Source organism: Pinus tabuliformis, chromosome 3_2 (genome assembly GCF_031772625.1).
Source record: "Pinus tabuliformis cultivar Carrire ecotype Pingquan chromosome 3_2, CPIR1, whole genome shotgun sequence".
In the NCBI taxonomy this organism is placed as follows: Eukaryota; Viridiplantae; Streptophyta; class Pinopsida; order Pinales; family Pinaceae; genus Pinus; species Pinus tabuliformis.
This window is the reverse complement of record NC_142302.1, coordinates 1,091,445,178-1,091,459,486: the sequence shown is the minus strand read 5'-3', so window position 1 is coordinate 1,091,459,486 and position 14,309 is coordinate 1,091,445,178. Positions and strand designations below refer to the sequence as shown.

Here is a 14,309-nt window from a genome sequence, read left to right as displayed (position 1 = left end):
ATTATATTAATCTTTACTAACCATAGTCCAACGTTGCATTGTGACAAAGATTGTGTCAATATGGAAATCAATCGTGGTCAACCATAGTTAACCATGTTTATTTTTAGGGTTTCTAATATTTATATTAGTGTTTATATACCTTGTGTTTATAATATTTATCCCCTAGGTTTAAGATTCTACCCTTGGGTTTATAATCATAGGGTTTAATATAAATTCCATGGGTTTATAATCACAGGGTTTAATATAAATCCCTTCGATTTCTAATATTTATCTTAGGGTTTATATACCTTCGATTTATAATATTTATCCATTGAGTTTAATATTATTCTAGTTAATTATTAAAAAAAATAAAAATAATTATTATTAAATTATAATGTTATTAAATTTAATTAATAATATTAATTGAAAATAATAATATTAATTAATAATAGTGGTAATATTAATTTATAATAATAATCATAATTATACGCCTTCGGTGTATACCAACCACATTTACTAGTGTGGTTGTGCTAGTAGATATGTTTATTTTGAAATAAGTTTTTTAGAATTTTAATTTAATTATCAATTATTATTAAATGGATAGTAAGAATTTAACTTCATAAAATATTCTAGAATATTCATAGTATGATTCTAGAATATTCATAGTAGTATGCACAAATTAAAGGTTGAAATTTATCTCCAACATAGTTATGTGTTTTTCCCCTTTTAAAAAAATTGATCAATTAAATAAAATATCATATAAACAAATGTCATATGAAGTAAGTTATGGTTTTTGAAGTATGTAGTATTATAACAAAACGTATTTACAAATTAAGAATCTCCATGATAAAGAGGAGGTAATCCTTCATAATTAGAAGTCTTGTTCCATATTATTTTTAAATGTATATATTAATCCTCCTTGATGGGGTGATATCACTAGTGTTAACGAAGACTTCTTGTGAGGTATGCCCCCTCAACAAATGACTTAAACCTGTTATAGCATGGTAGAGAATTGGTGGAAGGTGTTGGAAGATGTACTACGAGTCTCATTGATTTAAATGTATGCTTGGGTCTTTGGGGTGGTGAGGGTATGTAACTTGTGGGAAAGGAGGTGAGGTTGTATATTCACCCTCCTTTTCCTTGGCCTAGGTGGCATCGATGTTATTTGCACTTCTGTGGAGTGTGGGTGAGGATGGTTTATCTTAGGAGTTTGGCTTTATGATGTCAATTGCATTTGCACTGGGCAGAGTGCTACGTAGCAACGAGATATTGTGGTTCTTACTTCATCAATTGTTCACTATACTTTGAATTTGGTTTTGTGTTTGTATCCCCTGGAGTGTCATATAATTGATGGTTGGCCCTATTGTTGAATTACACCTGTGTTATTATCTCTGTGATGTGTATTGGGGTTGTAACTAGTGCAATATCTTTGTGCTTTTTTATTTCAAATTGTCTATATCTATTGTCTGGCTTGGCTCAATGTTTTTTGTTGTTGGCTGGTCCTTGGTCTTTCCTTTGGGAACCCTTAGTGTTTATCTTAGGGTTGTTCATGTTATTTTGTTTCGACCTTGATCTGGGCGAGCCACTTTGTGTTGTGGGGATGAAATTGCTTCGATTGTGAAGTTGGGTACTGGTTTTTTTCTTAATCTAGTTAGGTTTTGGGGGTTTTTTAGTCTTATGTCCTTGAATTGTCTAGAATTGGGTTATTTCCTCAAATTTGGCCCTCTGTTGTGGCATTGGGGGGATGATTTGCTAGTTTTGCATTAAGGAGAGCAAGGGTCAGTCATTTGTTCATCCTCTTGTTTTATTGGTCGTGGGTTTTGTACTTGTTTGGTCTACTACCATGTTTTTGGCTTCATGCCTCCTCATCAGAGAATGTTGAGTCAGAGGGATGGTATGAGTTATGTTGGCTTCAAATGCACTCATCTGTTTCCTTTTGATTATGTTGGAACGTTCTTTGATGTGATTCCTCTTGAAGTCAGAAGAGAAATGCTTCTCTTGGAGGAAAAAGAGATTGAGGAGCAACCCTATCATTCTGATTATGAGCTTGAGATGTCTAGTTTGGATCTAAAAAGGGTCTTAGAGCCAAGTAGATTTCGTAAGATGAGGTTTCATTACTTGTATTCTCTTGCTTTGCACTAGCAAATGAACACTTTGCTTTGGTTGATTGTCAAAGATAAACAAGTTGAAAGATATAATTTATTCTTTGAACTGGAAGACTAAGCGCATGTTGTGCAATCAACTTTTCAGTCTTGATAACATGGATTCTAGACTAGTTCAGGTGGAGGGTTTTCTGGTGTTGGAATCTGCCTTTGGGGATCTGACTAACCCTCCTATTGATCATGGTGATTATATTGACCCTCTAGTGGATAATGTTCCATATCTTACCATTATTTCATCTAATACAGATTAAGTTCTAAGTACTCATGTTTTTGGACACTTTTTTGCCATTATCGTTACAGAGATGTTGTTGGGTATCTCAGAATCCTATTTTGGCTTTTGGTGGTTTTACAATGGTCACTTTTCTTGTCATGGAAATTGATGTGTCATTCTGCAGCTTTGCCGTATTAGAGGATGTTCCCTTTCAGGTGGACCTTCTCGTTTGGTTTGCATGGCGCAAAGTGTTGTCACTCCTTGGCCTCTTTTTGGAGTTTTAGTTGCGCTATATCTAGGTGAAGACTCTCTATGGTCCGATAGTTCAAGCTTGGAACTTGGTTGTTGCACATTTTTCTTATGGCATGAAGGTGATATTGATCGGGAGGGTAAGGCCAATATTAAATCTCTCCCTTTTTGTGGGCTTATTAGATATTTTCGTATTTGTGGCGTGTGCTCATGGGTAGTTTAGTTCTTGGTTCTTTTCATTTTGCTAGTAGTATGGTTGTTGCTCCTTGTATCTCGTAATTCCTTCTTTAGGTCTTTGCGACTTCAAGCAATTGGCAAGAACGTTGGTGGTTGTTATTTCCTATTGTGTTTATATTCGCCCTCAACAATGGTGGACTTCTGGTGGCTTGATGCAGCTATTGCCTTTGGACTAAAACTGATAATGGGCCTATTTTTGTCTTTGTAATGTTATCCTTCACGGTCCAAATGGTTCTTCTATTTATGATGGTGTCTGTATGGGTAATGTGTATCCGAGATGTACCTTTTTTTAAGTAATAAAAAGTTTTGTTCGCAGTTTACAATATATATATATATATATATATATATATATATATATATATATATATATATATATATAGACACACTTATTATATATATTTTATAATTACTAATAATAATATTAAATAAAGTTAGTTTTTATGATTGTTTTAAAATTTGGCAATATGAAATGTATCATGAAATAAGTGTTTTGACGCTTATTATATGGATAGATGCCTACCAACACACACACACACACAATTTATTCATCTCTTATCTTTCCTCGTAACAATGCATTTAAATTTTCTTTTAAAAACAATTAGATTAAAACATTAATATTATTTATATAATATCTTCATATGTTATTCTTTCTATGATTTCTTCATCTATCATCTTCCCTCATAACAATACATTTAAATTTGTGTTTAAAAATAATTAGATTCGAACATTGATATTATTTCTATAATATATCCAAATATCACCTTTCATTTTCTTTAGCTACTTGTTGATTTTCAAATATGTTCAACCTTAATTATCATTAATAACTAGTGCAACCATATAAATTAAATGGTTTTTAAATGCCAATAGGCAGCATTCTATGATAAGCAATAAAACACTTGCCCCATAATACATTTCACAGTACCCATAATAATAATAAAAATTCATAAAAATTAACTAAATTATAAAAAATTTAATATATGAGTTAAACAATATTCTTAATCATGAAGATCCACCCCACTTTACCATGAAAATTCTTAACTTGTAAATAGATTTTGTTACAATACCATGAGCCAATACCATGGTTTATAAATACAACTTACGCAACATAACATGTATTGACATAACATTTTCTTTAAATAATTAATTTGAAATAAATTAATTAAAAGAGCATAACTAACTTGGAGAAGCACAACCAATAGTGTTCTTGGAGACCTTTCCAATAAAATGTCAATCGACCCTCCTCCATGATTTATGATTGCATTATGTAAATGTATTTATTTATGTGGTCAGTTTTGTGTGCCTATAGTTATTGCACTGTTAGTTTTATGTATGTGCCTATAGTTATCGTATTGTTATCCTTATATATGTTCGAGGTAGTAAGCTAAATGTAGTTTTTGAAGATCTTGCATCTTAGAACTGAATGTAAGAATTTATTGAATATTTTGCTATGATTGTGCACAAATTTAATGCCATAATTACTCATTTTGGGTTAAAAAAATAAAAATTGAAAATAAATCTCTCTTAATATGTGAATACTATAAACCTTTTTTTTTAAAGAAATGGGTAGCAATTTTATAGCAAAATCTGGAAATATGCCAGGTCCCTTACATTCTTAAGAAGAGAAGTCTCAAAGATTTGTAGGAGACTTTTCAGTGAGACAAGACTGCTACCTTCCTTATTTCTATTGCATAATATTACATTACATATATTATAGATTCTCCAAAATACTCTGTAGAGCTTAACTGTTCAACATAACATAAATATTCAAAGGCAAAATACTCGCGACCAACATGCTCCTTGGTATCTTAAGCAGCTTCAATCAACTGACTCAGATTTGCAGTTTCCTTAACATTAGACTCTTGACCACTATTCACAGCATCCCCAGCTCTCACCTCCATTGGTCCAGGTGGATCGCACAAGCCAAACACCTCCTCCAACACTCCCATCGTTGTCGTTTCGACCTTGACTTCTATATTTTCCATTGAATACCTCAGATTTATCATGCCTACATTCAACGTTTCCATAGCCTTCTACAGAAGTTCCATATCTTTTCCAAACCCATTCATATGCGCCAGCAACACCATTATCTGGTCTTGAATCTCTTTTACTACCAGCTTGGTTGAATTATCGATCAACTGCATTACGTTCTGCTACGCCCGAAGTTCTCAGCTTCGTTTCTGCTGCCTGAGTTTGTTGATGCCATTTTCTTCGCTATTCTTGCCTACACCAAGACTATTATGCTCCTAATCTGCATTGCCTAACTCTTATTTATAATCAAGAGGTTTGGTTGCGATGAGACTCCCATCACTTCACAATTAAATGAGCTCCCAACCTGCAAACCTGTCATGGCACACTCCTCTAGTCGAAGCACCGTCACACTACAAGCGAGTTGATATGCCAAAGTATTGGAAATAAACTCACCTAAAACACCATTTAATAAATTGCTTGGTAAATTCCACTTGTCCTGTTTCATGGTCACTAAACACTGTCGCACCCACCTGTTATTAAATACACTGCATCCCTTGACAACTACCCACATTCTCGTAACCAACCACAAGGTGATAATTAAGGAGTTATACCTCTGAACCACTCTTATCCTAATAATCCACATGTACTCCACTGTAATTTTGATTAATTTGCTCATTAAGGGACGTGAAAAATTGATACCTCGTGATCTGAATGCAATTCCCCTTGGGGTAAAATCACACCCAAATTTTCTTAATGGTTCATCATTCGATTATTCCCTCTTTTAACATGATAAAATTTGCAATTATCAAGCTATTTGAATAAAAATAATAATCCTTGTTATCAATGGAGAAGGGTCGTCATCAAAAGGTTGGTTGATCCTGAAAGCCTTATGCAATTTTGTATCACCACCAAAGAGTCGCCAACAATAAATCAATTTTTTTATGCCTTTGGATATGCTTATCTTCAGACCTTGTGAAAGAGAAAAAGCATCGACTTAGTTATTTGAGGTTTTCCCAAATCCCATGCATACTTTGTTTCATATTTTTCTTCAAAATTAAATATCACCCTACAACTCCTGCCTCCCTGTACTATTATAAACATTTTGACATATTCTATAAAAAATAATTAAATTAAAAATAAATATTATTCTTCTTTTATTTCTTAATCTATCACCTTCCCAAATTAACTATGAACGTTGTTTTCAAAGATAATTCACATATATCTTTACATGTGAACCTTGCTCTAAAAGCTAAATGCACATCTATATTGTGTTCTTTGAACACATGGGGTTAAATTGAATGAAAGTTAAAGTCACTATGGACTTTATCTAATTCCCTACCATTCTTAGGAGTTGGATGTTTAGGAGTTGACTTCACTCATTCATCCATTTAAATTAATGCCTTAAAAGCCACCACTATATTTCTAAGGAGTTGGATGTTTAGGAGTTGACTTCACTCATCCATTTAAATTAATGCCTTAAAAGCCGCTATATTTCTCAATCTTTTTTCCACAACACCTTTGAGTATAAATCTTTATACCATTCTTGATCCTAACGCCAAACATAGCTTTATCTTTATCAGTGCCAATCTAACTTTTTCGATAATAATTTATTATACCAATCGTTTATTCAAGCTTCACACTTTTCAATCAACTATTCACAATTCCATTATTTTGATAACTCCCCTAGAAAAAGTTATCGCTTATTTAGGAAACATATTAACTAAATCCATCAGAGTTATTTGAAGGTTATATTTTGTTTAGTTGATTTTAACATATAAAATTATTATTGAGTCAAAAGATTCATTCTACACCTCAGTATAAGAGATGTGTAAGTTTGTCTATCTACCTCTATAAAATAAAAATAAAATATGTTTTAAATAGAAAAATAATGTTCACTATAATAATAAAAATCAATATGCTCTAAAATAATTAGAAGTAATTTTTTATTATCAAATGTTTAAATATTATACTTTTCAAAAATATTTCAACTATAGATTTAAACAAACTTATTTGAAGATCTATTTTAGTTAATTTATGTCGATATCAATTTACTTCATATATATTTATATATATGAAAAAATTGTTAAAATAAAATATTTTAATGTTATATATAAAAAATATTCAATGTGGGTTATCAATAAAATATTTCAATACGAATTAATATTAACATATACTTACAAAGACATATTAAGCAAAGAGACTCACTCTACAGCCCAATGTGAAGGGGATGTGTAAGTATGTATGTCTCTCTTAAAATAAAAATAAAATATTCTCTAAATAGAAATGTGCGATAATAAAATGGCTCAATACACATGTTATGCAATTTCTATATTCAAAAATACAATTTAAACAATAAAAAATTACAGATTATTTTTTTCACTCTAAAATAAGTTTGCACCCAAAGAAATTTGGTCCCTCTTTGCTCATGTTAGATCCGTGGTTAAGATGGATGTATGCCTAACAATGCCTTCACCTACTTTGTAGTCACTAGTTGGACATAAATATAATTATCTTATCTTTTAGTTCTCGGACTTTGTATGAACATCACTGTACTCAACCGTCCCTTTAACCTATTTTGTGGTCATTAATTGGACATAAACATAATTACCTTATCTTATCTCTATGAATAAATAATAACAATTATACAAACCTTTTGGATCCCCTCTTGCCTCCTGGCTCCTGGAGGGTACAACGGTCCCTTTAACCTATTTTGTGGTCATTAATTGGACATAAACATAATTATCTTATCTCATCTCTATGAATAAATAATAACAATTTTACGAACCTATTAGATCCCCTCGTTGCCTCTTCGCTCGTGGAAAATTTACTTTATGAAAATTAGGAAAACCTACTCTGTAATCATTAATTAAACATAAATATAATTAAATTATCTTATCTTATCTTTTAGTTTAAGATTTTGTATAAACATTATTGTGTTCATGAATCCTTTAACCTATTTTGTGATCATTAATTAGATGTAAACATCATTATCTTATTTTATCTCTATAAATAACAACAATTATGATCCATGCTCCTCGGTGCCTCCTCGCTCCGGGAGGGTTTGCTATGCGGAGATTGGGAAATTTTGTATTTCTTTTGTTCGGCTCGCAATCGAAACCTCTACCAGGTATTCTAAATTTAACCTTGTCTGTCACTATTAGGTTCTTTTAAGAGGATACAGTGTCATTTTGTTCTATTCTCGTTGCCAAAGAATTTCATTAGACCACAACTTGTGGTAACAAGTTCCCTTTTCGGCATGCGGAGTCAGGCCACTTATGGGATTCGGAGACCCTTCTTACTAGCGGCTCCTCCTTCCAACTTGCATTGTGGGTAACACATCGTTTTATTTATTTTCCTCTGGTCTGTCTTGTCTATTGGTTAAAATATCAAAGGGTTTCTGGCTAATTTCCAAAGCCCTCTGTGCAGGTAGAAGGTTCGTCATCTCGTCAATTTATTCACAGGTGGGTTTTCTTTCTAAAACCCTAGTTGATCGGATTCGTATAACATTGGCTTTGAGAGTTAAAACAAATGAGCATGTACTTATTTGTTTTCGAATCGGCTGGGACAGGTTTGCACACCGTCTACCCTGGCTAACGGATGTGAAACGCATTTGTGATCTCGACTTGAGCATCAATTTCCAGGTTTAATAAATTCCTGTGGTGCGGTTCTTCCAGGTATTGGACAGCGCACAACAGTATCATGCTTCCTTTTGCTTTAAGAGTCGAATGTTAGCCCTACAGTTCTATATGTTCTGTTGACAAGCCTTTACAATGATACCTAAAGTTGGGTCTGGGATGTTAATTACAGGCTTAACAGTGGAAAACTTACGGCTACGGCCTTTTTGGTGATAATATCTTTGTATTGATTCTTCAGATATTCAACTGTTCCTGTATATAATTATCGATTCTGTCAGCCCTTCTCGAAATACACTTGTGATTGAATCTATTTGTTTTGATAACCCTAAAAAGGGTTTGAATATTCGATGAGTTCTGAACTTATTACAGTCTGTTATTGTTTATAAAGGTTTTTGTGGACCGATTTTATGTTAAATCCCAGTTAAACATTTATATTATACTTTCGGCATTTCTTTCTGAAAATTTATTGTGCGTTGTTAATGGCTTCGTTTACGGAATTAGTTATAGGCATATGTTTAAGGATTTATTTGTATAGAATTTTGGCTCAACCCCACAGGGTTCCATCTGTCGGTTCTCATGTATAAGAAATTCACCGTTACTACAGTCACGAGTTATTTATTTTCGGTTGCTCTTTCAACAATATGTTTAGTTTTTTTCCAAATATGTGTCTTGGAAATACTTTGCTGTATCAGTCGCTAAGATAATCTGCTATTTTATTATCAGTTCTTTTATGTACAGAAGCCATAAACAGCCTTTTGCTTATATTGTCTTCACTATTTTCTTGGATATATGTGTCAGTACAATAGCTCCTTTCTCTACCTTTTAGACTTAGATTTGAGATAATTCCTGTTTATATTTTCTTACACAAGTTTGGGGTAATCTGTGCAGGTCTGGAAACGGACCTCTCCGGTCTTTTTTGCCGGGTTTAGAACCGTCTCTAGGCTGTTGGTTTCCATCCAGCTTGGTCTGAGGCTAATCTAACTCTTCCCTAACTTAAATGATTTCTTTCCTTTTGGTTTGCCAGACTCTAATTTATTTAGAGTCCTCAAGCTAGGCGGAGGAATTGCCAGGACGGTCAAAAGTAGTCGGAATTTGGGCAATTTTTTTCAAAAAATCTGGTAGAACCAGTGTTCTAATCGTGTTTTTGATGGTGGAAATAGAATCAGCACCATCAAAAACGTTTAGGACACCTAAAATTTTAAAGTTTAACAACTATAACTTGGATTTACAAAAATCTTGGCCAGATTTTCTCTAAATATGACCGGAATTTCCGGAATTTCCATAACTTTTTCCCGCCTCGTTAGACTACTATTTATTTCCTGCTCATTATTTCCAGTCCCCTCATCCTAAAGCCAGGCCTGTTCTAGGCTGCTAGTTAATTAGTTTGACATGACACGATCATCCTAAAGCCAGGTCTGTTCTAGGCTGCTAGTTAATTAGTTTGACATGACACGAACCTCCTCTAGGCGGCTAGTTAATTAGTTTGGCCTGACACTAACCTCCTGATTCGCTTGTTTTTCCTTTTTTTTTAATAAAAACTACAACCAGCATCCATGCAACAGAGTTCATGTTACATACTTTGAAGGAAAGTAGTTATTTATGATGGTAAAATAAAAACTGCAACCAGCATCCACGCAACAGAGTTCTTGTTACATACTTTGAAGGAAAGGAGTTCATGTTACATACTTCGAAGGAAAGTAGTTATTTATCTATGATGGTAAAATAAAAACTGCAACCAGCATCCATGCAACAGAGTTCGTGTTACATACTTTGAAACAGAGTTTATGTTACATATTTGGAAGGAAAGTAGTTATTTATGATGGTAAATATGAAGCATCATAATACATGATTGGTTTGATGTCTTTTCATTTTGGCTATCAAATATTTACTTTATTCCCATCCAATTAACAAAATCGCAAAACACTAAATGTTACTTTATTGTTTTGCAGAGTGGTTTACCCATTTCTAAAAATTGGTTGTCTGAGCATTGATATCAAGCTCCTACATATTTTGTTAATCTGTCCTGCAGTCACACCCTGGTATCGGTCAGAGAGGGTAACGAGAGGCCAACACAGTGAAGCTATGGATGTGGATCTTGGACGGATAGAGGTGTGTAGTCACTCTTGCAGGCACTATGTGGGATTTAGAAATTCAGTTTGTTTTATTTTTTCAATTTTTTTTTTATTTTTATTTTTTAACATTTTTAGGATTCTTATTTTGTTTCAGTTTTTTAGTGTGATTTTTTGAAAAAAAAATTAGTTTATTTTTTGATTTAATTCGTGTAGAATTAGGCAAAGATTTATTGAAGGTACAAGTTTAATGAGTGAAATGTTCTTAATTTTTTGAAGTGCTGAATTTATATATGTCGTAAAAAAAACACCAATTTAAATAACAAAAATCAAGATTTTGACCACAAATTCTTTTCACCCTATTCTAACTAAAAATTTATAAAAAATTCCAAAAAATTCCCACTTAAAAACTACCAGTCCTTTTCTGTTTTAAAAACCCAAGATTTAACTTTACTTCTTGGTTGGATGTGATTGTCAGTTTGTAGACTCGGAAGGGCATACGAGGCGTGTACTCGTTCGCAAGAACTGTCAAACCGCTATCACTTTTGATTGTTTTAGGGAACATGTCAATCGCGTGTTTAAAAGGGGCAGTCAGATACGGCTAAAATACTTGATCGACGGGGTAGTTGTAGTTGTAGATGACGAGGTGGGTTGGGAAGAGACGTCCATGACTTTAAGTCCTGACGAAATCCTCTCAGTCGTTATTGAAGGGTGGTCATTTACAGAGTGGAAACGGATTAGCAAGAACTCGTTTTTGTTTACGGATTAGCCAGAACTCGTTTTTGTTTTAAATGTGATAATCTGCCTCAAATATTAAGCTTCTGCGTGGTTAGCCTGTGCAGGCTTTGTGACTTGACAGCCCTTTTTGTTATGTGACTTGTTATATCTACAGGACTGCTAATATGACATATTCATGCATTGTATTTTGGGCAACATATGTGTCATTGAGTTTCTATGGGCGGTTGAGGTTAAATACGATTACTGTGTCAGAGGGCCGTGAATACTTCTTTTAGTATATTTTAATGCGGAGTATTTTACTTATTATTATTATTTTGATATTTGGTTATTTAATTTTGAGTATATTTTTAATTTTAATTTTTTAAAATGTATTTTTGAATATATAAATAAATTTAGTATTTTGAATTTTTTTTGAAAATTTGGTTTTTACAAAATTGAAATTATTAAATTGTATTTTTAAATATATAAATAAATTTAGTATTTTGAAAAAAAAAATTAGACATTGGATTTTTATAAATTATATAATTGAAACTAATAAAAAGTTACTGTATTCCAAAAAAAAAGGTAAATTTGAACTATATTATTTGCAAAATTTAAATGGTTAATTTTTATATTTTAATCGAATCACATCTTAAACTATTAGACGCTTACCCTTTTTCTATAATTTAAAAATTTGAATATATAAATAGATTTAGTATTTCGAATTTTTTTTGAAAATTTGATTTTTACAAAATTGAAATTATTAAATTGTATTTTTAAATATATAATAAATTTAGTATTTTGATAAAAAAAATTACAAATTATATAATTGAAACTAATAAAAAATTACTGTATTCCAAAAAAAGGTAAATTTGAACTATATTATTTGCAAAATTTAAATGGTTAATTTTTATATTTTAATCTAATCACATCTTAAACTATTAGACCTTTACCCTATTTCTATAATTTAAAATTTTGAATCTATAAATAGATTTAGTATTTTGATTTTTTTTGAAAATTTGATTTTTACAAAATTGAAATTATTAAATTGTATTTTTAAATATATAATTAAATTTAGTATTTTGAAAAAAAAATAGACATTGGATTTTTACAAATTATATAATTGAAACTAATAAAAAGTTACTGTATTCCAAAAAAGGTATATTTGAACTATATTATTTGCAAAATTTAAATGGTTAATCAAAAAGTTACTGTATTCCAAAAAAAGGTAAATTTGAACTATATTATTTGCAAAATTTAAATGGTTAATTTTTATATTTTAATCGAATCACATCTTAAACTATTAGACCTTTACCCATTTTCTATAATTTAAAAAGCAATGTAAAGAAAATTATATGATATTTTTTTATTTAATAGAAGTATTGTACTTTGGAGGCAAGGATAGCTCTCTTTTCAACGGTTACCTACATGCTCTACCTACATGCTCTAATTGTTGGCTATACAAGTATGAGAAAAAGAGGACAATTAAGCTAGAGTATTTCCCCTATAGGAATCTACACCCCCAAGCTTTGATATATCTCTGTAATGGTGGTCAAAGCTTTAGCAAATTTGAAATGGTGGTGGAAAACGGTTTGGAAATTAAAGTGCCCTACAAAATCAGAACTTTTGATGTGGTGTTTGATGGAGAAGGTTCCCACTTGGGATATCCTGCAAAGAAGATTTATGGTTGGGTGAGGATGGTGCTCCTTGTGCAACAATAATGCATTTTTTCATGACGTGCCCATTCTATTAGTGGGTGTGGAAAGAGTGTAGAAATGTTTTGGGGCACATTGTTGCTTGGGAAGGGGAGGACTTGGAAAGGACTTGGTGGGCATGGCTCACAAATCCTAGGTGTTGTACCTACAAAGTTCTCCCCTTGATCATAGGCTGGGGGTATGGCTGAGTAGGAACAAAGCCATTTTTTGGACAAATTTTCAGTTCCTAAGCACATAGCCATTGCATTTTTGGCGATTTTGGACCATTTCCCACAGGAAAATGGAATTGCCCCCCTTAGAGTGCTTATTGTAGAAATAATTGACCGATCTAGACCGTGGGCTTACTTTGATGGAGCCTCAAGTAACTCAGGGTAGAAGAGTGAAGGAGGATTCATCTTTCTTTTAGAAGCTCATTCCTTTCAGGTAAAATTGAGCCTTGGTTTCGGGACTAATAACCAAGTTGAACTCTTGACATGCAAAAACTCACGACTTCTCGCTTTATAAAAGGGATGCACTTAGATTCATGTTTATGGGGACTCAATGCTTATAATTCACTGATTCAACAAAACACAAGTATGCAAAAACAACTTACTCATTTCTATTATGGAGGAAACCATGTGGCTCATTGATTCTTTTAATCTTTTCTCGTCTTCTCATATTTACAGGAAGCGCAATTCAGTAGCATATCGCCTCTCGAAGTAGGGACTAGATATGGATCAAGGACTATGGGGAATCATGGAGCAGCGAAATGGACATGCTTATGGGTACAATCTATTTGGGATAGAAAGAGCATAAAATTTCTAGGATCTTATGTGTTTTTTCCAGCTAAACAGTTTGCCTTCTTTCTTGCAGGGTGGAACCTAATTGTTATGCAACCAAATCACAAAATAGAAGAAAATATAGATCAACGACTTGAGAAATAGTATCTTCGAGGGGGAAACCTCCTTTACATCACATAAATGAATAATTGTTGGATGATACAAATGACAATACTTATTTGATATATATAGGAGTATAAGTGGTCACAATAAAATCAAAGTCTGCATAACAATAATAATGTAAGGGCATGCAACAATAACAATATGGGGGCTATATGGGCACAACAATAATAGGAGGCTACGGTAACAATAACAGTAAGGGGGGCACACTAGTATTAGGGACTTAACATGCCCATTTCCTTCAAAAAAATGTTGTCCTCAACACTTGAGTAGTTTTGAATGTTTTCGTATAAAATTATCATCTTCCCATGTGGAATCTTCAGTGGGTAAGTTCTTCCACTTAATGAGATACTCTTGAAATTGATTGATTATGTAGCTGTAAGGTTCTTGTTTCTTTGACTGCTTCAAGCTCTATTATGACTTTTCCTT

At 32.5% G+C, this 14,309-nt stretch overlaps 1 protein-coding gene across 5 annotated transcripts; it reads left to right on the top strand.

Moving 5' to 3' along the window:
• Positions 1-7,808: 7,808 nt before the first annotated feature.
• On the top strand, positions 7,809-14,050 carry LOC149184472 (uncharacterized). Of its 5 annotated transcripts, XM_089417515.1 has the most exons (6): positions 7,809-7,933; positions 8,075-8,136; positions 8,221-8,267; positions 10,391-10,550; positions 13,608-13,706; positions 13,795-14,050. In XM_089417515.1, the coding sequence occupies exons 1-6, from the start codon at positions 7,828-7,830 to the stop codon at positions 13,804-13,806; spliced, it is 486 nt and encodes a 161-aa protein (XP_089273641.1). In that variant the 5' UTR covers positions 7,809-7,827; the 3' UTR covers positions 13,807-14,050. The 5 variants fall into 5 exon arrangements, with proteins under 5 accessions (XP_089273641.1, XP_089273640.1, XP_089273637.1 ...); XM_089417511.1 differs by lacking the exons at positions 13,608-13,706; positions 13,795-14,050 and adding an exon at positions 10,989-11,566 and having other exon boundaries at positions 7,845-7,933; positions 8,233-8,267; XM_089417510.1 differs by lacking the exons at positions 13,608-13,706; positions 13,795-14,050 and adding an exon at positions 10,989-11,566 and having other exon boundaries at positions 7,858-7,933.
• Positions 14,051-14,309: the final 259 nt, after the last annotated feature.

Bases quoted from the DNA above. Each gene is read 5' to 3' on its own strand.
- LOC149184472 (XM_089417513.1), top strand. From the start codon at position 7,873: ATGCGGAGATTGGGAAATTTTGTATTTCTTTTGTTCGGCTCGCAATCG. The intron at 7,934-8,232 runs GTATTCTAAATT...CCCTCTGTGCAG, and splicing joins GCAATCGAAACCTCTACCAG to GTAGAAGGTTCGTCATCTCG. The intron at 10,551-10,988 runs GTGTGTAGTCAC...TGTGATTGTCAG, and splicing joins TGGATCTTGGACGGATAGAG to TTTGTAGACTCGGAAGGGCA.